General features: G+C 37.0%; 2 protein-coding genes across 2 annotated transcripts in view; both read left to right on the forward strand.

The window, feature by feature from the left end:
- LOC111870863 overlaps window positions 1-7,746 on the forward strand; it is a 104,213-nt gene extending 96,467 nt beyond the window's left edge. Inside the window, exons 7-8 of the mRNA XM_023863456.2 lie at window positions 897-1,073; window positions 3,144-7,746. Coding sequence (XP_023719224.1) covers window positions 897-1,073; window positions 3,144-3,209 — 243 coding nt within the window. The 3' untranslated portion in view covers window positions 3,210-7,746. The remainder of the gene's footprint in view (window positions 1-896; window positions 1,074-3,143) is intronic.
- Window positions 7,747-12,687: 4,941 nt separating this feature from the next.
- On the forward strand, window positions 12,688-22,051 carry LOC111870869 (membrane-associated progesterone receptor component 1). Its single transcript, XM_023863472.2, has 3 exons — window positions 12,688-13,060; window positions 13,282-13,431; window positions 18,937-22,051. The coding sequence occupies exons 1-3, from the start codon at window positions 12,754-12,756 to the stop codon at window positions 19,050-19,052; spliced, it is 573 nt and encodes a 190-aa protein (XP_023719240.1). The 5' UTR covers window positions 12,688-12,753; the 3' UTR covers window positions 19,053-22,051.
- The last annotated feature ends 227 nt before the right edge of the window (window positions 22,052-22,278 follow it).

The following is a 22,278-nucleotide window of genomic DNA, read 5'->3' on the forward strand; positions in this document are numbered from 1 at the left end:
AGTACAGTGCTTACTTGCAGGACCCCACTTACTGTCTTTCCTTCTTGCCGTCTTTTTTTTTTTTTTTTTGCCCATCTTTCTGGATGGTGATGTGCAGGTTCACCTGCATTAAGCATAGTTGTTCTTTCACATGACTCCATGGATCAGTCTATTGTAAACTCTATTTGGAGACCCCATAGTGTACTTTCCTTATTCTTAAAAATTAAAAAGTAATATATATGTACAAATACCGTCTTAAGCGCAACAATTTTATTGTAGTTTTTGCTTCTTTTTCCTCCTCCACACTACNTTGGTATATATGCCATGGCCCCTGAGCCTGTCTCAGTGGCACACTCCCTTCCATCTCGCCCATCAGTCTGTGTCTCTCTATGTGTCTCCACCTATCATTGCTAGGTAATGGCTCAGTAAAAATTGTTATCGCAGCAACAAATACACATGCAAAAATAGACTAATTGCTAGATGCATCGTTTTTATGCAGTCTGTGTCATATCGAAAGAAAGTAGGAGATTAGTTCTTCCCAGAACTTCTTTTTTTCCCACCTCAGAACATATTTTCTCTCGTCTTGTCCCCTCATGTTTACTTGCTCCCCTTTCAGAAGGATCACCAATGTCCACTGATACCCTGACAGCTCCATTCCTTTTCCTCCTCTCCCTACATATGTACCCTTGTTTTGCTGTACAGCTTACTTTTCTGTCCTGAAGATGGAAGAAGCAGGTTCCTCTGTAGCCTTGGGACCTTTATAGCAGACAACATGACCCCAGAAGAGAGCAATTTTCAGTTTATATCTCTCACTGTCAGTGAATGCCTTGAGAAGGAATGTTCAACATGAAACTCAATGTCCATCCACAGCTGTGACTCTGTTGCTTGCATGAAATAATTTTCATATTGTGATGCAGTTGGTAGCTGGTAGTGGCAACACTGATTCAGGCGATGATGGCAAGCCAGCTGAAGTGTCAGGAGCAGTGCAAGCGGAGAAGGATGATGGCTACCAAGCAGGAATTCCAGGTCCCATTACAAGGTTGTTTATTGTTGTCAACAGAGGTATTGCTAATCTGGTACAGGACCTCATCTTGGTAAGTGATACTGAGAACACAGCATTCTGCAGCTAAAATATTAGGGATGTTACAGCAAAGTATGCTTAATAGGACATTATTATGCAAATGACACTATAGAAGGATATCAGCTGAGATTCTTTAAAGATCTATGTTTAACTTATATTTGTAATATACAGTATTTGTATACTATTTAGTCATCTTTTAAGCAGAATAGTAACCATATTAGATTCTAAAGGGTTCTAACGATGATGTATAACACTCAGAATTACTTTTTTTTCATTGTCTAATATTCTAGAAACTAGAAAACATGACATTTCAGAAACTGGATCTGTTGGCTGCGCCATAGCTCAAGCGGTTAGTTGCTGGCTTCCCACCTTGGCAGCTCGGGTTCGATCCCGGGTCTGGTCAAGTGGGATTTGTGGTGGACAAAGTGGCACTGGGGCAGGTTTTCTCTGAGTACTTCGGTTTCCCCTGCCAATCTTCATTCCACCAATTGCTCCACAATCACCCTCACCTAATATGTGGGGCTGGTACAATAGGCCAGAAGTGGCCACAGTACACTGGACTTAGTCCCACCCCACTAGCAATAAAAAAAAATAAACTGGATCTGTTTCCAAAAAGTCGTGTTTTCTAGTTTCTAGAATAGCAGACAATGGAAAAAGTTCAAAAACCCAGTCATTCTGATTAACAATATTGTTGCTCAAAAGAGCACACATCATGATGATAGACAGTATCCATTATTGTAGAATTTCTATGGTGCTTTCAGTCAGATTGTATGATAGTAGATTAACTGGAGAGGAATTTAAAGGAAGTTCTCATGTCCTAATTTAGGTACTATTCTGGCATTTGACAGGTTTGTGTGGTGTTGTTGTTTTGTTGTTGCCTTCATCAGGAGGACTTAAATATTTAATTTCTTCATATAGGGCACCAAACAACTGAATTACATGTAGTGCCTTTCATTCCTGATGTATTACCTACATATAATTAGTCTAAGTTGGGCAGTGTTTGTCAAAAATCTTTTCATTGTGTTATTTCTTTAGAAACCAAATTTAAAAGTAATTACAGCAGAAGCAAAAGATTTCAGTCAATATTAGTGTAATCATTTGGCATTACAGTATTGACTTCTGCCAAACAGATGTATCTGTTTTTGTGTGTGTATTTTATTTTAAAATGCCATCAGTATCTGAACTGTGTAGTGTTAAAGGGTAGGATGACGGATGAATTTGAAAGAACTTTAAAGGAACTTACATTGCCAAAGTAATGTGCTTTCCTGGAATTCTCCTGCAAGGACTGAGGAAGACCACAAAAAGCCTCTGTTATTATGGATGGTGTCCTGGCTGAGATTTTAACCATGTGCCTCCCAAATACAAGTCTAGAGTGATTGTTATACTTATTCTATGAAGCTACCTTTCCAGAACTTTCAGGATCATAGCATGCATAATCAATTAAGCTGTTATGTCAAAGTGTCCATAACAGCACTAATATGTAAGAGTGGGTCAGTGGAAGATTTGTCTGTGGCAACTACATAGAGAAATGGTAATTGTCAAATTTGAGCGGCCTCCATAGTCTAGGGTTAACATTCCCACCTCATGACTCAAGGTACGCGGGTTCAAACCTGGCGGAGGTCGTGGAATTTTTAAGGGCGGAAAAATTCAGGGAACAAGTCCTCCGGGAGGGACTTTAAACCGTGGATCCCGTGTCATAGATTTATGGCACGTAAAAGATCCTCATGTCTCTAGGAGACCTCTGAGCAAAATTAGGCAAAAAGTTTCCCGCCCATGTAATTTCCAATGCCTCCGGTAGATGGGGAGGTTATCAGGTACTACTGCCAGCCTCGCTAGCTGAATGGGGCTGATAGCGAGCACCAGTACCGGCAGGGTATGGCAACTGGTAGAATATCAAAGGGGGACGTACAATAGACTATTAGTCGCGGTGCATGGGGAAACCCACCCCCTTCAATAATAATAATTCTCAAATTTGCCCATTACATTTTCCACAGGTATTCCAGTAGTATTATATAATATATGAACATGTTGCTAAACAATGCATTCTCCAAAAATTAAACAGATTCTGTTCTTTCTATTTCAGCGCCTAGCTCAGACCAGTGAAAGAATAGTCAACTTTAAAGCCAGGCTCATCACAGCCATCATTTAATGCTACTTCATAATGCAGTTCCACACATATCACATATTGCTGTTCCTTTGATGTAACAAGATAAATGTTACCACAATTCATTTTCAGAACTTCAAAGAAGTGCCCCCTAATGCACTTGAAATACATTTATCTGGAGCTCATTACATTGAAACAATATGTAAAAATTACATATTTATGTTCACTGTATATGTATAACTGGTCATACTGCTTTCCTTTAACTAAAAGGTTTGTACAGTATGGAAAAAGTGCCTTAATAGAGAGACAAGATTGAATATGTAACGCCTTCTACATGTGGAATATTATGGGGCTTTCATGTTCTGAGACACAAGTGTTGGCACAGGTTGTAAAATAAACCATATTTTTCCAGTGCTCCATATAAATGAAGCTGCTAGTCTTTTGTAGCTTTCAAATAAAATTGTAATATGCATAAAATCTCTCATTAATTTGGAACTTTATTAAAATAAAAAACAATTCTAAATTGTAATTTTTAAAAACGGAAGATTTAATTCTGAAACAATTGATTGCATTAACTGCTTCAGTGGTATTCTTGGAGTATTTTCATTATTTGTTCTCAGTTCCTATACTTGAAAACTATCAGGCTCAATGCATTGTAGTGTCTGTTATATCCTGACATTTCTGTAGTTTGTGTAATAGCTGCCACATGTGGTTCTCGTGTTTCTCAGAAGATTTGAGCAACTTGCGGATCATTCTTCATGGATTTCTTCATGCAATAACAATGTGTTTCATATTTTAAGAGAACAAAAATCGACTTCTAATTACTACTGAAGCGGTTAAATTTGTTTGTAAATATTCTGTCAAATAGTGCATTAGTCACTCAAATTCTAAGGGAGTTCAAAAAGTTCCATGTATGATAGTATAAAATATTTCCATGACATTTATATAACTTTTTATATTTTCATTTAGTTTCAGAGCTTAAATATATCTGTTTTAAGAATCTTCTTATAGATTCCATAGCGTGACTGTTATTGATGGATTAAGATTGATTATTCATCTGTAACAGCCCAGGAACTTTTTGAATCTGCCTTACAAAGCAATGTGTTTGAACAGAACTTAACTTAGTCAGTAATAAGATGAGGATCTACAAAATTAGAACAAATCTGTTTTATGTAAGTTTCGAGGTTTTCACGGCGATGACTATGAAGAAAGTCGTCTTCTGGGATCTGGCGCCAGATCCCAGAAGACGACTTTCTGCAAATCTGTTTTAATTAAACTAGCCACTAAATATTTTTTGATGCAATATCGTGTGCTAGACCTGCGATTATGTGTAAAATGAATGGATTTCTGAACCACTGAACAAGAAGATTTGCTCAAACTTCTTACAGAATTTATTTTGTAAGTCTGTGGTAAAGGCATTGTGTACAAAGTGCCTCCCACTTGGATTATAATTCTCATAACATTTTTATAGCCAGATATTAAAACATAAACTATATTTGCTGAAAATGTCATTAAAATCCACAAATAAATAAAACATAAACCTTCTCTTGAAGTTAATAAAATATTTATACCATACAGACAGTACACAGCAAACATGTTCTATTGGTGTGTCTTGAGCACAGAGCCAATATAGCTCAGTCAGTACAGTAACTGGGCTATAGACTGAACAGCGAAGGAATCATGGTTCAGTTCCCAGCAGAGACAAGAGATGTTACTCTTCGCAGCATCCAGGCTGGCTCTGGAGCACACCCAGCCTCCTGCCTGTGGGTACCAGGGGTTGTTTCCCCTGGGGATAAAGCAGGAGCTTGAAGCTGACCACTTACCTCCATCCAAAGCTAAGGTTAAGATGTATGTGGATCTATGCCTCCGTTCTCCTGTGTATCTGCATGGTGTTGTGATTTAATTAAGCACAAGGACAGCCTTACCATTTACCTTCCTTTGTCTTGTATAAATACAAAGTTGCTGTTCACAAGGCATTCACATTATTCATAAATTTCAAAGTAGGATGTTCTATTCCTTTTTCTCAACAATTGTTTACACTGGTTTCCAGAACTTAACCAATTTCTTGCTAATAATTGTGCCACATTAATTATACAAAATTCTTACAACTATCTTTTTGATAGTGTGTCTATAATCTTAAAGTTTTTATTGCAATGAAGTATTTGAACACGTTGAAGACCGTAAAACTAGTGAAAATTCTTTATAATTATATGTGGCTGACAAAACAGGGTATTCATAACATCCTGTAGCCAGTTGTCTTTTGTATACTTCAGAATTATCATAGATGTGAACATTTGAACGTGTGAAAATGATTGATACTGTTTGTTTCCATAACAGTCCACTGTAAGTATAACGTATGCTATACTTTTAACACTTTCAACACTCAATTTTAAAGAAACATATTTTGTTAGTATGTTTCCACATAATATACAAAATGTCAAAAAAAGGCAAAAACTGTAATGTTTATAGATGGCAGGATATATAATATTACTGGTCTTGTCAAAGAGCAAATAAATTCAGACCATTTTCCTGGATGAAGCTTGGAAAGAGTTAAACTAATGAGTAAAACTGAATGAGGTACTGACTTTTTTTTTTAAGAAAAAGAATGATATTGATTGCCAGTGATGACACATAAATTGTATCATTTTTCACAGTATCTTTAGGCAGGATGTGATCTTCTGAATTATGGCACCATGTAGTCTTATACACGGATTCCAGTTTTTCAAAGGAATATGTTGAACTTGTCTTCAGGGTTGAAGTTTATAGGATAAGAAATTAGCTCAGTTATATATGCACATCATATGAAGGTGGTCACTGAGATCCAAGGGAAGGGATAAGGAAATGGAGACCCTGAAAAGGGCCACCTTCCCATTCACTATTTCTGTTCGCCATTTTCTGATCCCTCCCTTGGATCTCAGTGACCACCTTCCTATGAACTGAAGGAATTTTTCTTTATCCCTGAAGATGGAGGCAGACATTTCCTTTGAAATCTCAGTATCTACCCACAGAACTACTGTGTCACAGCCCAGAATACCACATTGTGAATTATTACTAATGTTTAAATCATAAACTTGTATTTTTGAGACCATAGTTCTGAATTACACCTTCAGGCAAACAAAATAAAGTAGTAATATTCAACTAATCATTCATAAGCAAACCCATCAATATGTTCACATCAGTGATGATCACACACCTAAACTGATTATTCCATTTCATGATGCTGTTTCAATCTGATAACAGTTTATGCCTGACATATGTAAAATTCTGCAAGTATGACATTTATGTTTTCTTGAATATCTGTGGGACGAACGTGCATTTTATGATTGAATAAAAGTGTAGAATTTTGTACAGTCTTTATTGCTTCCATATTTGTTTAAGTGTAAGATGAACTGAAGTTTTTGTCTGTAATCTGAATTTCTTTTAAAATAGTTTACAAACATTTTCTTACAAACCAATAAATCACAGTTGCAACTTGATCATCATATGAAGGAATAACATTTACAGCTATTTTCATATATATAGTCATTTTATAATTATTTATGACACCAGGTAGTCTTTCTTGAGCACAACATTTGCAGTACATGGAAGTGTCTCTGTCACACCACATAATTTTCTTCGAAATAAAGCAGTTCACTGTAGAAATTCAAAAATACAGTGCATCTCCGTGTTACAGATATTGAATTACAAAATTTTGTCCTTGCAGAAATTATAAAACTTGACTGTAAAATTTATGATACAGACCATAATTTCATTGTTTTGAAAATTGGTATACAGATTAAGAGTTTTTGAACATAAAATGCAATATAACAACAAATTCAGACAGAACTATTATTTTAATATATTATTCCTTGTTAAGAAATTCAGATTGCATATTCATATGCATGAAACTAATGGAGCAAGATATCAGTAATGAGCCTGTTTACATCATCAGTGATATGGGGGGGGGTGCTTATGGCATGGTCGCTGTTCCCATCTTATTCGACAAGGATTTCATTATATGATTATTGAGTTTATTTTTGTGTACCTGCTGTTATTTACAGTGGGTAAAAAAAGTATTTTTATTATAACTGTGGGCTGGAAAAAAATTCAGTAGGACTGCATCCCCACTTGTAACATGAAGTCAACAGAAAAATATGGTTCACATTACAGAATTTCACAATATGGACACAGTTTATAGAACACATTGCCATAATGATGATGTGTGTAGTAATTTCGAATTTATCACTGAGAAAGCAAATCAGATCATCTTAGATTTGAATAAATGGTAGTAATCAATTTCCTAGAAGTTTGTACATAGTGTAAGAATGTTTTTACTATTATGTAGACTTCTGTATATTGTTATGGTAGATTTTTATATTAAAACTGTTACATCATATACTAAAAGTACACATATTAAATTGGCAGAAATTTTGATCTTTGTATGATGTCAACGGAATTGTCTTTCATTTCCACTATAGGATATCTTTATAAGATAAGTTGAAACTGAAGATGAACGTTTTCTTGTTGTCACAGTGTAAAAATATTAAAAATCAGTAAACTTCTAAGTTCATGTAATAAATAAATAAATCACAACTGTCATGGATACCACTTGTTTTGGATTCCTCTTAGATGAAACTTTAGAACTATTCCAAGCTGTATTCAGTTCCTTCATTTTCCTACCTTTAGTTCTACACTTTATTCTATAATTATTTAATGAGTTATAGCAATTACTGATTATGAACTCTTTTACAGCAAATTAATGCCAATGCATATTGAGCTTTTGGATGACAGCAGCATATGGAAGTGAACTGTATTACCAGTGTGTCAGTGAAAGAAGCTGCTTCTGCCAGGTTTGTGGTTATTGGGGTGAGGTCGTGGTCAGATTATTAGCCAAAGTAGGATGATAGTTGTCACTCAGAACCACAGAAGGAATTATTTAATTAATAGATGACCTAAGTGGCAGAGTACAGTATTGCTAACTAAATAATTTCACCCATCATCCATGATATGTATGTAATGGCCGTCTTGTAGTGCACTCAGTTTCATATGTCACTTCTTACTGCATGTTTCATTCATTTATTTCATTTTCATAAATCCATACAGAAACAAGTTCCATGAGATGTGGAAATAGTCAAGTTTGAATCTTAACATAGATACAATAAAAACATAGAAAAACAAGTTATAGAAATAAATTCAAGAATACATAAATTAATATAATTACATTTCAAAATAACAATTAGTATATAGTAAGCAATCATATTTCTGCCAAGGCCCTTTATATATATTGTTATGTTAATTGTAATAATAAGTGAACAATTAATAATTACTTTAGCGAAATAAAATCATCTATTAAAAAATTCATCAAGTGTGTAGAAGGAATTATTACTCAAAAAGTCCTTCAATTTGACTTTAAATTGATTAGGTATGGAAGCAATTTCTTTAAGATTATAAGGGAGTGCATTAAAGACCTTCACCGCCATGTGGGACACGCCCCTACCATATACAGCCAGATTCACCTGGTTCATATGTAGATCCATTCTCCGTCTAGTTAATAAATCATGATAGTCATTGTTTAGAGCAAACTTGTCTCTATTTTTAACAACGAACATCATCAGTAAGTATACATATTGAGCTCTTAAAGGGAGTATATTTAATTCCTTGAATCTATTTCTACATGATTGTTTATATCCACAACCAACCATTAATCGTATAGCTCTTTTTTGCATCCTAAAAACCTTTTCAGCAGAAGCTGAATTACCCCAGAATATCAAGCCATAGGACATGACAGAATGGAAATAAGAGTTATAAATANTCATAAAATTATTTAGAAAGTACATTATTCATCAACTATAATAAAATTTATTAAGATTATTCATCTATATGTCTTAATTCAAACTCGCATATAGTATGGTTCGTCCATTATGGGAACCGTTTCTGTGTGTACCTGCAATTTAAAAATGGTACTTATTATTATTTCTTTAGACTTCTATCTGTTATGTGTTGTGTTATAATGTGTAGTACTTACTGTGTCTGTGATGTGTCCTTCCTTTTTGGCTGCAAACGTTGTAATTCTCAATGTGAAACTATGGTTCCTGAGGTGGTCAAGAAACCCTAGCAATTTATGGAACTTGAAGTTTCATAACCATCATCACAAGACCTCACCACTGGTCCCGTTCCACTTTCCTACCCCCAGGCTGGAGGCACTACATTGCTCCGAAACATCAATACACTTCTGACAAACCAAATGGCAACATATCCTAGAAGACCATATTCTTCATATGAAACTAGTCTCCTTCTGTCCATTTATTAAGACTTATAATACATCATATGTCAGAAAAATTGTAGGTGTACAATATAGACACAATTCTGACAGGTATATAAATTTGACTCATGGCCCTCTCCTGAGCTTTGAGCACAGGAACACAGCCTAAGAACAAAATAGACTACAACAGACTTAATCATATACCTACATTGTTAATAAATCCACTATCAGAAACTCTACAATAAACAGAAAATAGTAGAGTGTAGCATATCATAACATGTATCCCACAATGCTTTAACTTCTTTATTAAAACCGTCACAACACAACGAATATCAAGATCAGTTTTTCAGTGGTTCTTGGTTAGTCTGATTGGGTTATTTTAAGATAGGCTGACCTTTTTCAACTTGTCTAAGCAACTGATAACTCAGGTGCTTCATGACCCTGTGGACAGAGGCAGTAAGTTCTTTTGACATATCCTTAAACTTCTATCAGAACAGTGCGTCACATCTCAGTTGAAAGTTGCTTTAACTGATTTCAACACCAGATAAGATTCAGTTTCAGATGTCAATTCCAGAAGCCAGTGCTCGCCAGAAATAAAGTAACCCTGAATCAATTCCACCCTGAAAAGCTCTATGTAATTCTGAGTATTTCCAAGTAATTCTGAACAACTCACAAAAATTACTTAATGCCAAACTAGACAAAGGCAACATAGTCTTAACTAAATCAATGACAAACATGCCCCAAATAAGCCTAATATTACCCAAATGGGTGCAGTATGGTGCACAAAGTTGACTGGAGTTCAAGAAATCTGAAGAGTACTGTCAACTGAGATGTGACGCACTGTTCTGATAGAAGTTTAAGGATATGTTAAAAGAACTTACCGCCTCTGTCCACACTGTCATGAAGCACCTGAGTTATCAGTTGCTTAGACAAGTTGAAAAAGGTTGGCTTAACTTAAAGTAACCCAATCAGACTAACCAAGAACCACTGAAAAACTGCAGACAGATGTTCACTGGAACATCCAAAAGTCAGCCTAACTTAAATAAATTTAACTTCATGATACATTTTACTGAAAATGTTTTTACTCTTCACCGTAAGCTATGTTTATGTCACAACTGACCTCAAGAACAGTGTAACACAAAAGTTAAAATTCATATAATTTCTAAAATCCTGTAAAGTAATTAAAGTTGAATAGATTGCTACATCTTAGCTGTTTCCTAACTCTTGTACAAATAAAAGCCCCTTTAATGAGACACAAAACTGAGCATTTCTAAGAAGCAGTATTCAGTATTGAGGGGGTGGGTTTCCCCATGCACTTAGACCGGTTACTGGTCCATTGTGCGTCCCCCTTTAATTTCTACTCTCTCCATACCCTACCAGTACTGGTGCTTACTATCAGCCCCTTTCTGCCAGTGAGGTTCCAACCTCTTACTGGCAGTGGTATCTAATAGTTAGTCCCTTTCTGTCAGCGAGGTCGTCCCTCCTCTGGCAGGGGTTCCTAGTCCCTTTCTGCCAGCAAGGTTTCTACCCTCTACTTGGCAGTGGTATCTAATACTTTAGTCCCTTTCTGTCAGAGAGGTCCCCCCTCCTCTGGCAGTGGTACCTGATACTTCCCCCATCTACTGGAGGAATTGGAAACTAGTTGGGCGGGAAACTTGGCCTAATTTTGCTCAGAGGTCTCCTAGAGACATGAGGTTCTTTTACGTGCCGTAAATCTANNNTTGAAGTCCCTCCCAGAGGACTTGTTCCCTGAATTTTTCCGCCCTTAAAAGTTCCACGACCTCCGCCGGGTTTTTGAACCCACATACCTTGAGTCATGAGGTGGGAACGTTACCCCTAGACTACGGAGGCCGCTAAGAAGCAGTAAATGAGATCATATTTTTCTATTAGAGATTGGTTTCAATAATTTCTACAGTTTCCAGATTTTAGGCCAGTAAATTTTAGTCTAGAGCCCCCCCCCCAAAAAAAAACAGAACACTGTTCCCATTTGACATAGTCATAGATGTTATATTTTAGCGTCCTGTTGCACTGATTTAAGTCCATGATTTATTTAAACCGTCTTGCAGTGCATACACTCATTTATCTCCTTCTCTCCNTTTTTAAATGTCTTGGATATTTAATTTTTAACAATTTATCATTTTAAATGTACTTTTTATTGACATGTTCTATATCTCAAGGCAGCACTGCCAATTGTAGATCTCTGGAACGAAATAAATATGTATGTATGTATTTGACATAGTCATAGATGATTCCAAGAATGTTTCCAAGGGGAGAGCCAGTTTTCAGTGGGTGCAGACAGAAAATTTGATTACAAACTACATATTTCCTTCTTTTCTTCAATTTTAAGTTCTTGTTTTCAAAATCCTGGGCAAGGGAGCAAATGCCTGGCTTCTTCCTTCCAGTGCCAGTGCATATAATGCACTACCAAAATCCTCCAGCAGTTATGAAATGATGTTTTGTAGTATTCTAATATTGATGTTTCAACATGCCCTTTTGTAGTTAAGAGGCTTCTCAACTGAAAATGAAACAGGATTTGTGAAAGTATGATCAATTAAAACTTCAAAAGTTGCAGAGTTGTATCTTTTGCGATATACCGCCATATACTTAGGTGAATTCTACCGACGTTTTGGCTGAGCAAACTGCCACCATCTTCTGGGTAAAAAAAGTAAAGCTATCCCTGTTACTCCCGTAACAGGCCGCGGAGGACCACATGATTGTGTGACAATCGCCTCACAGATGGCGATGAAGTCAGCCTCGTGCACCGGCCAACCTTTATTCCCACAAGAAGAATCCTAGTAGCCTAATAGTAATTTTTGTTCATTTCCGACCCTTACTGTTAGACTCTGATTAGCTCCCAGTCCCATACTGCTGTCGGAAGGATTAGATCAATTTAAAAATGCAGTGATCTCATCGGGAATCGAACCTGCGACTTTCCGACTTGTAACATAATTACTTAATCAACTACGCTGCTCAGTTATCTTACGGGTCGAAATGTAATCCAAGCTGGTGGTGTTTCTTTGAAACGTCGGCCTATTTTAATCGGATTGCATGGCATTACATCAGGGAATGCAGAACAATTCTTAGTCGTCAGTGTAAGAACGTCAAATACAACATTAAAAATTTGTGTTTTCCAAATGTATTTTAATAACTATCGCAGTACTCATATGTAATTGAACTTCTCGTTGGTCTTGGTGGTCATGGTCATCTATATCTAATTGCGTTTTTTTTTTTAGCTTCAGCGCTGTCCATGAATTTATTACCCAACATTCCACTTTGTTGTACATACTTGTATGAGAGCATGACCGGCATGACGGGCATGACGACGTAAAAGCGGTAAAAGCTATCAAGATGGCGGAGGGAAGCGTGTCGTCTGAAAGTAGCGGTCTGTTTCCAAGTTTATTTCTCGAAATTATCAGAAGTCCTCTTAATATTGCACTTCTCGGCGTAATTACATTATTGGTGTATAAGATTGTGAAAAGTCGACAAAATATTCCTGAGCCTATTCCACCGGAACCAGAACTTCCTAAGTTAAGGAAGGATTTTACTGTGGAAGAACTCAAGAAATACGATGGAAAGGGGCCAGACGGCAGAATTCTTGTTGCTGTCAACGGGAAAGTGTTTGATGTAACAAAAGGCAAACGATTTTATGGGCAAGGTATTGTAGAATATAGTTAATGCAGGTTGTATTATAACAGGTAGTGTGTTATTTCAGTTTTTGTTGATTACTCGCCGTTTCTTTTGCAGTAATTAACATGTCAGTAGTAAGTTTGGATTTATAGGATTTTATATTATCACCAGTGTGAGAAATGTAATGTGTTGTCACAAATACGTGTTTACGATTTACCGAAAGAAAGTATTTCTCATTTTAAAATTCAGGGGGCCCATACTCTGCATTCGGTGGACGCGACGCATCACGAGGTTTGGCGACGTTTTCAGTCGTGAGCGCGAAGGATGAGTATGACGATTTGAGTGATCTAAATACGATGGAAATGGACTCAGTCCGAGAATGGGAAATGCAGTTCAAAGGTGAAGGACAGTATATGTATATTAAGTTTTGTGCTTAATGTTTTCTTATGTGTTATGACTAGGTGCTTTTAATGTATGATATTGATAAGAGAAGAGGTGTATTGACATTGCTAGAAGTTTCCATAAACAGTAAGTTAATGTTTATAATAGAATGGACATGTTTAAAGATGTTCGAACAGAAGGCTCCTTCTGGTTTACAGCAAATGCAACTAGGTATGAATTTATTAGTTTCCACCTTTTATACAAATATATTTACATGAAGATGATAATCTGCAACTATACGTGGTTGATAATGATGTCGGTAAACGAACAACTGCTGACTAATATACTCTGCTTGCATCAGAATACTTCAGAATTCAGTTATAGTGCCTTTGGGATTTAACTCAAATGAATCACATTCTTAACAGTTTTTATGCACTCCCATTCTTGAACTCTTTATGTATTCATCGTGCTTTCATGAGCTTCACAGCTGAGCTCCTGTAGATAAAGTTAGAAGCAAGGCACGGCCTTAATCTCCCTATCCCCAAATAAAGTTAGAAATAAGGAGTGGTCTTAATCTTCCCCTCCCCAATCTCTGTCAGAGTTGGGGAGGGGAGTTGAAAATGGTTGTTTTTTTGTTATGTAATACTGAGTATTGTGGTAGACTGGTACCCGCACTTTCGAGAACCATGCGTCCACCATCTTGAGAGTAGGAGGGTACTCTGTTTTTCTACTACCCTGAAGATGGAGGCAGCAGGTTTCTTTGGAATGTTGGCAGTGCTTTACCGGACTATATAACATGTCTTGAAAGACAGTGATGTTTATAGTCACTGCCGTGAGAACTAGGATATTGTTTTAATATGGGCTGAAATTTAGGCAGAATATGTAGAACGCTTGAGGTGAGAAATACAGAATTTATATAAATAATCCACAGCCTGAAAGACCACACTGTAGACCTAATTGTAGGTGTGAAGATAACGTCAAAATGGGTCTATGAGTGTGTGAGAATGAAGTCCAGTAGCAACTTTCTGTGAATGGGTAATGAATTTTTTGATTTCATAAAAGGAAGGAACTTACTGGCCACGTGAGCAACTATGTACATTCACTCTGAAGTAAGTGAGTTTGTGGGATGAAATTGCTCTATCCTTTACAGTTATTCATAATCATCTTTGAATGTCTCATTTGGTGTAATAATAATCAAGCAAAAGGTCTATGATACTGTACTTAGCCATAATCTTATGAAGGTATATATGGGACCTGGAAGGAAAGTTCCATGTATTAACATGTACTGGAGTGAGATGCATTGTCAACTTTATGCTGTAGCACTCAAGGTAAAGAACCTCAAGTTCTCATTGCTTTGGAGGCTGAGTGGGCCCCAAACTCAATTTGGTTGTGATGTGTTAGAGAAAGGTCCCTCACCTCACCAGAAATTTAATTTTAATCACTCAACCCCTGCCTGATTCCTAGACCATAATGCAGCCTCTGTAGTGCAGTCATCTGAGAAACTCTGTTTGTGGGGACTGCAGGTGTAGTTGACACCACTAGGTTCGGCAACTACACCGTGGTAGCTGTGTTAGATGGCCTTCAGTATTATTTTGGTAGCTTGTAGCCTCACTCTCTCTTTGGGGTTGCACTTGTTTAATGCACAGGGGTGGTGTTTTATCTCTTATGTACCCTGTCATTTTGGTGATAAACAGGTGCTAAGCTACAAAGACAAGACAACTCTGTCCAGTGTGACTATTGAAGTTTTTACTACCTGAAAACTTAACACCCTCACATGTTGCGGTCCCTATAGACCATCATCAGAGGGACATCGATACTTTTTGGAAACTACTATCACAATGGGTGTTTTGAGTGTTAAAATGCATATACATACAATGTTATGCACAGTATATACAAAATCCAACTTTTCCACAACTACAGCAGTTTTCTTGGTATATTAATGTTTTTAAAACTTTGTTATTTAAGATAAAATTTATAAACCAAGTAGGTTCGTGTCCCTTCTCCTATCATGCTAAGCTCTCGATGAAATACAAGCTTGCCATAACTACTGCCATTGTCAAACGCGTGCAGTGAAATGCCGCCTTGGAATTTGCTGACAGTTCTGGTCAGATGTACTGTCTGTACAAAACTACCTTTAATTTCTGGTGCTACAACATTGAAACTAATATAATCATTGCACTCTAGTTGGTAGTTCACCTTCCCTGTCTTCATAGACATGTTTCCCCCTGCTTCATGGATATTGTTCCCCCTTTTTGTTTGGAAATCATAAACATTAAGAGAGAGATTTAGTTGGTTTAGAATGGTTCCTGGCCTTGTAGGCACTGTCACAGGCAGAGCATATAGAAGGAAGGAACGGAACATGATAATTCAGCCCATATGTTTTCTGTTAAATATATTTCTGCAGAGTTGTGCATGTGACCTACACAGCAGAATTTACAGAAATTCTGTACATTATCATCTCATCTCATCTTGTTCAGCGCTAGGCATTCTCTATAGTGTTGTTTCCTCATGGACCAAATCAGTGTTACAAAATTTTCTGCCGTGGAATGATGATGATTAGGAAAGAAAAACTGCAGAAATCTTGAGGAAGCCTTGCTACTTGATAAAAAGAATAGAAATAAATTTCAAATATGGAATGATAAAGCCCAAAATTTCAGTAAAATGTGGATGGAATATATACACATTATATGAATGTAAAAGTAAAAAAAAAAAGTATAGCTATCCCTGTAACAGGCTGTGAAGGCCCATAGGGTCATGAGACGAGGGTCCCACACTATCTAGACAATCGGCTCAAACATGGCAGTAAGGTTGTCAGCCTTACGCGCCGGCCGCACTTTACTTCCCAGGAAAATTATGTAATTAATTCCTGGTACTCATTTCTGTTAGAGGCTGAGTTGACTCCAGGGCCATAGTGTGGCTGGAAGGATTAGGTCAACTGAAAAAAATCGAATGACCTCATCGGGACTTGAACCTGCGACCTTCCGGCTTGTAGCATAGCCCCTCAACCAACTACGCTACCGCGTGCCCCACACGATATATTACTGGTAATATTAAACCTTCAAACAAAAGGACTAAGAAATATAGAAAATCCGTAGACCGTTCGGATTGATCACTGCAGCCAATGCAGTTAGTATTGGTTATATTGTGAAATTTCAGAAGAAGAGTATAGCATGCCCTGGCACTACGTAAGGAATGTTTACTGGAACATGTGTCTGAAGCATGAACTGCCAGAGTGTGAATCCAGTTTTTCCATGCCTCCCATGTTATAAGTTGAGATGCATTCTAACAGGAGGATACTTTTGGTAATGATTTTTATCCATCATGCTACAAGCCAGAAGGTCGCTGGTTGGAGAAAACCTGCCCCATCTCCGCTTTGTCCACCACAAATCTCACTTGACCAGACCCAGGATCAAACCCAGGCCGCTGCGGTGAGAAGCCAGCGACTAACCACTTAAGTTATGGCGCGGCGTCAAATTCTATCTTACTCCAAATAGAATTAATGACTTTATGGATCTCAGACTAATGTTTCATCTCCCGCTTGAATCAGTTCTGCTGATGTCTGGCATACAGATGGGAGTTTACAAACATTGTGTTAGGGGGGAGGAGTTTCCTTTGTTCTGCTTATAATTGCATCTGTATATAGTATGCATTCAAAGTAAGGATGTGTTTGAATTGAACGGTAGGCGTGGGCGGTGTAAGTTGTGTGTTGTTCCACACCTTGACTTGCCCTACATTGTCGGTGTGAGGTTGTTAAGGCAGTGAACATGAAGTAAATCTTCTGGGATCTGATAACCATATATTCTTGTAGAATATTATCAGCATTTTGGAGGAAACTGCTGCTTAAATCTTTAGGATAGAAGAGTAAGCTGAATATGGGAAAAAGTAGTATTATTATAGGCAGAGGTCATACTGTGACCTGGGCCTTGACTGAACCAGTAGTAATAAAGAGAACATAAAAAAAAATTGGTCCTTGAAAGTGTTGTTTTTAGAGAGAAAATAGATAGAAATAGTATATGAGTGAACTGATAAAGAGATGAAGGAGAGCCTGGGAAAAGCATAGTAGGCTGATTCAGAGGCCATAAGGGGGGGAAAAATAAATGAGCGGAAAATATAAAGAGCTGGAAGAGACAGCATAAATTAATAAATTGTAGGGGGATAGGAAGGATGAGGGAGGGCTTCTAGCAGCAATAGATATTGCTGATTCTCAGGGTGGAAAAGAAAACACCAAATACATCTTTTGAATTAGATAGTTTAGTCCATAAAATGACTAGCTGCAGGCAGAATAGTTTGGTTCCGATCTCAAACAGAAATGTCTCTTTGTCTTGATATTCAGACTAGCTGTAGGACCCTTCCAGCCTGCAGCCTAGTGAGTACTGAAGCTTATTTCCTTTGGAGTAAAATGGCCACTCCCATTTAATGCTGATGCTTAGAATGTCTTGCTTTTTACTTCCAGCGTCTCCTACATGTTTTAATAATTTCATGCTTTAGAATGAAGGAAATTTTACTTTTTATTTGCTTTAATTGAATATTTATGTACACAGTTTTTATTATATAGCTGTACACATTTTCTTTGAAACTGTGTAGTACATTAAGGATGTTAAATGCAGTAGATAGCATGAAGGCTTCTTTTCCCCTGGTGAAAGGGTCCTCAGTACCCATTGGATAGGAGGTTGGGTGGGCCCCAGAGCCGGTCTGGATGATATGGAGAAGTAAAAATTCTTGCTCACACTGGTACTCGAACTCTCACCCCTTGGTCGTCCAGCACGTAGCCATCACTATACCAACTGCTGTCCTGGCTCTAAGCACAAAATAATATAAAACATTCATATATTTTAAACACAAACTTAATATACTCATACAAGTAATTAGATCTCATATTCTGTAATAAAATATAAATATGTAGGCATTACTGACGAGGGACGCACTTACTGTGGATCATGAGAGTTGGCTGGATCATCCTGTGCCATCTTCCGATCAATTGGAGGCTCTTCAGCTTTATTTTTAAAATAAGAAATGAAGGCTGTTAGCCTTGCTTGATGCATCCTCTCCTACAGAACATGGTAGTGATGCTGCAGCACTGCATTGACTCATCTCCGGATAGAACAACTGCATTCCCAGTCAGGATAAGTGTTACCAAACCTGTGCAGGTACTTGGCAGTCACACCCAAATTTCCTGCATGTCACGGGTTTCTGTAAACCATAAAATGGGTTCTTCTTGCTTCAGCTGTTTCTGGATCAGTTATGCAGCCAAAGCTTACAGTTCCTCATTTGTAAGACTGAGAATGGCTGTCCAGAATTTTGTGGAAAACAAGGGAAATTACTAGAAAATTTTAAAAAGCATTGGATGTTGAAATCGGCGTATGTCAAACCATCAGAAACCAAGGGAACCACTGTATTTGTGCTTTCAGAGCCGTATTTGTAGAAATTTCAGTATGGCGTTGATTCTGATATGTCCATCTGAACATATAGCTGTATATGACATTCTACAACAGTTCTTGGTTTTTCTTTGTTTTGTTTTTGCAGATAAATATGATTATGTTGGTCGGTTGCTGAAACCTGGAGAGGAGCCGAATAATTACTCTGATGAGGAAGAAGAAGGGAGTCAGCAGGAATCTGCAGAAAAATCCAAAGATGAGTGAAATTTAGAAGTCACGACATCTGTCACCCAAGAAGAAGGAAGGGGCTTTGCTATGTATGACTTGTTGATTTGGCAGCAGCTGTTAGTTCTGATGAGCCTTTTGAAGCTCTACAGAAATGGACTCTTAGCTATCTCTTACTTTGGTATAAGTCCAGGTCTTGCTGTAGTATTGTGATGTTACTTTTTCTTATCTGGGGACTATTCATATTATGCTGATATCTGCTACCAGCTTTGCAAAGCAGGGGGAAGGGTGACTTATGGTAATTTTTTAAGTGTACATACAATGATGATGACACAGTTTTGTATACATCTAAAGTTTCCAGCCCGTACACTTTTAATCCTAATATAAAATGTATCTCCTACATTATAAGCAAAATATTTATATTTTCATTGCAACCTTGGAGAGCAGATGAAAAGAAAAAAGATTTACCATAAATTAGAATTGATTTATAATATTTCAGTAAGGAGTAATATGTTTAAATCTTTTTGCCATTATAATTTTCTGTGTTGCAATTGTACGACTTGTTTTTAGAGCAGTGAACATCTGCTCATTATCTGAATAAATATAAAACTGTATGGTGAAGGTAGAATAGTATTGTATCAAAAGATTATGTTCCAGCTTTAATAATTACAGTCTCATTTCATCTATTGCTACACATACTTTGAAATCGAGTTAAAATGTTAAACTGGTCTCATCTCTTATTTAAACAACTTAGATTGTAGGAATGAAATGCATATCACCTTTAAGGATATATGTGTTAAAATGCAGTTTATAATTATAAATATTGACAGTTGCATTTCACATTCTGAGCTCTAAACTCTTCAGTAAAATTGAGTTTAAAATATTTAAATTGTAAGGTACTTAATAGAACTATAAATTTTGTTGACAGGGTTCTGTGTAATTTCAGAAATACTGTTCTTATTCTCTGAAGAAATGGAGTGGTTGGAATGCAGTAATTTAGTTGCTTACGTAGATTTTAATGTGTATGACCCGCATAGAAATGTTAATAAACAACAAAATTTCTTTCCTCACATAGAAACAGATATAAGTAACATGCAAAAGCAGGCCATACACACGTTTTTATCTGTGAACTTTTCCCTAGCTTAATAGTTTGTGGTTAAAGCTGGTGATGGATAAAAGCCTGTGTCTGCCAGTAATGTGAAATAGGGATCCAGAGAAAAAACGCATAACACCCCAGATTTAATGTGCTTAAAGCCTCTTCTTAGTGAGAGGAAAACTGTGAAGAAGTCTGCAGGTCTACTCAGGAGAAAAGTCTTGCTTTGGCTAAAAGCTTGACTGCAGTTTTTTCATCAAGGAAATGATTTATTCACAAGAGAAAACCCAGGCCATATGCTATGCAATAGTGTATGTTAATAGTATTTCATTAATGAGTACATCTGATTACCATTTAAAATTGGTTAAAAGTTGGATGTGTGAAAAGAAAAATGTATTCATGTGGCTGTTAGAATAGAAAAAAAGAACCTCACTACTAGAGCTCACCACAAATATAACCCACGTGTGTATGTGTGGAGAGCAGGAGTCAAACTATGGCTAAAATGCCTGAAACATGTTTGAATGGATCCAGACTGCTGCAGCATCTGCACATACACAAAGTTATCCTCACGGATCAGGACTGAGAGTCAAGTCCTGTCAATGAAACTCTTCATGTATGGCTGCAAGTTTGCATCAGGTCAGAATGTGGATCATGGAGTATTGATTCCACTATACTGTTCATTTCAGGTGTGAAGTTGGTCTGTGTGAAGTGGACGATCAGCTTAAATGGTAACCTTACACACACACATGTATGTATGTTATGTGACACTATCGACAGGCTGTGATGCAGCATGACCCCTAGATAAGTTCAGAGGTTCTAATAACGATTTACATGGAACATCCCTTAATTCCATATCTGTTATAGATAAACCTGCAGTATGACCATCAAGGGACTGTAGAGGAAAGTTATGTCTTACTGTATTTCGTATATTAACAATCTAAGTTACAGTTTTGTAATGTAACCTTTGGTTTGTTGTGTAATTATTGATTTTTTCTTCAGTTCTGCCACTCTGAATTTCCTCCTTTTTGTGTGTGTGTAATGTCTCATAAGGCAGGACAAAAAGATAGTTATAAAAACAATTACTTTTGTAATTTTATTTAAACAGCAAATGTTTTTGGTGGTACAAGCCAGATACATAGAACTAGTGTCACCTTGACAAGCACTTTTTTGTGTGAAAGCTTCTGTACGTCCAAACCCAGAGATTCTTTCCATAACATATGATGTTTAATATATATTAATGGCTACACACTGGTAGTCATGCCACCTACCTTTCTAAGAAAAGACAGTAGATTACAGAATGTATAAGTGATCCTATGACCTTTGGATGTATTGTTCAAGTTACATGGCAAGAAGCATAAAAACTGCCACTGAAATTTCTGAATCCAAGGATCATGAACCATGTAGGTTTAGTTTCTGTCTGCCTCCATTTTGTTAATATATGCTAATGGCCTTCAGGTATGTTTTAGCAGTTGCAGGACCCAACATTTCCTTCTTTTAACCTTCTGGACATGGGACTGGTAGTCAGCTCAAATTTAGAATGGTAGTTTTAAATTCTAATTGCAACATGCTATAAAAAGTCTCAGTTGTTTATGAGTTTCAGTAAAACAAAATTTATGACATAATGAACACGTCATCCAATAGAAATATATAATCTTTTTTATGTGAATTTCATGGATTTATTTGCACCAGATTAGTTTTATTGTTAAACAGAAACTTGTTGCACAGTACTTACATAAACATTATTATATCCCACGTTGATGTCTTGGGAGCCTCGATGTCTCACACTCCTATGGGCTTTCATGGCCTGTTGCAGGGACAGTTTTTTTTTTTTTTCCATTACTTTGATGCCTGGCCAAGCTGCACTTGCAGTTCCATCCCACATTCCATTCGCCCCTAATTATGATTTGCATATTGCTTCTTGGACTGTAGAATTTTATTTGCAAAAGTCAAACATTTATTACTCCAAACTTCACTGGATGGGAGGAGAAGTCTTTGTTTGTGTATGTAGATCATGTCTTACTCACCCAACACTGTTGGATTCAGTACCTTCAGTCACAATAGGGTTTTGGTGAGCACAACACACAGACCACCATCACACTTCTTGCAGTAGCACTCATTTTGCATGTACATTTGGTTCACATTGCAGTGACATTTCACTGGACCCGAGAACTG

The sequence above is a fragment of the Cryptotermes secundus genome, unplaced genomic scaffold (assembly GCF_002891405.2).
Source record: "Cryptotermes secundus unplaced genomic scaffold, Csec_1.0 scaffold709, whole genome shotgun sequence".
NCBI classification, from domain to species: domain Eukaryota; kingdom Metazoa; phylum Arthropoda; class Insecta; order Blattodea; family Kalotermitidae; genus Cryptotermes; species Cryptotermes secundus.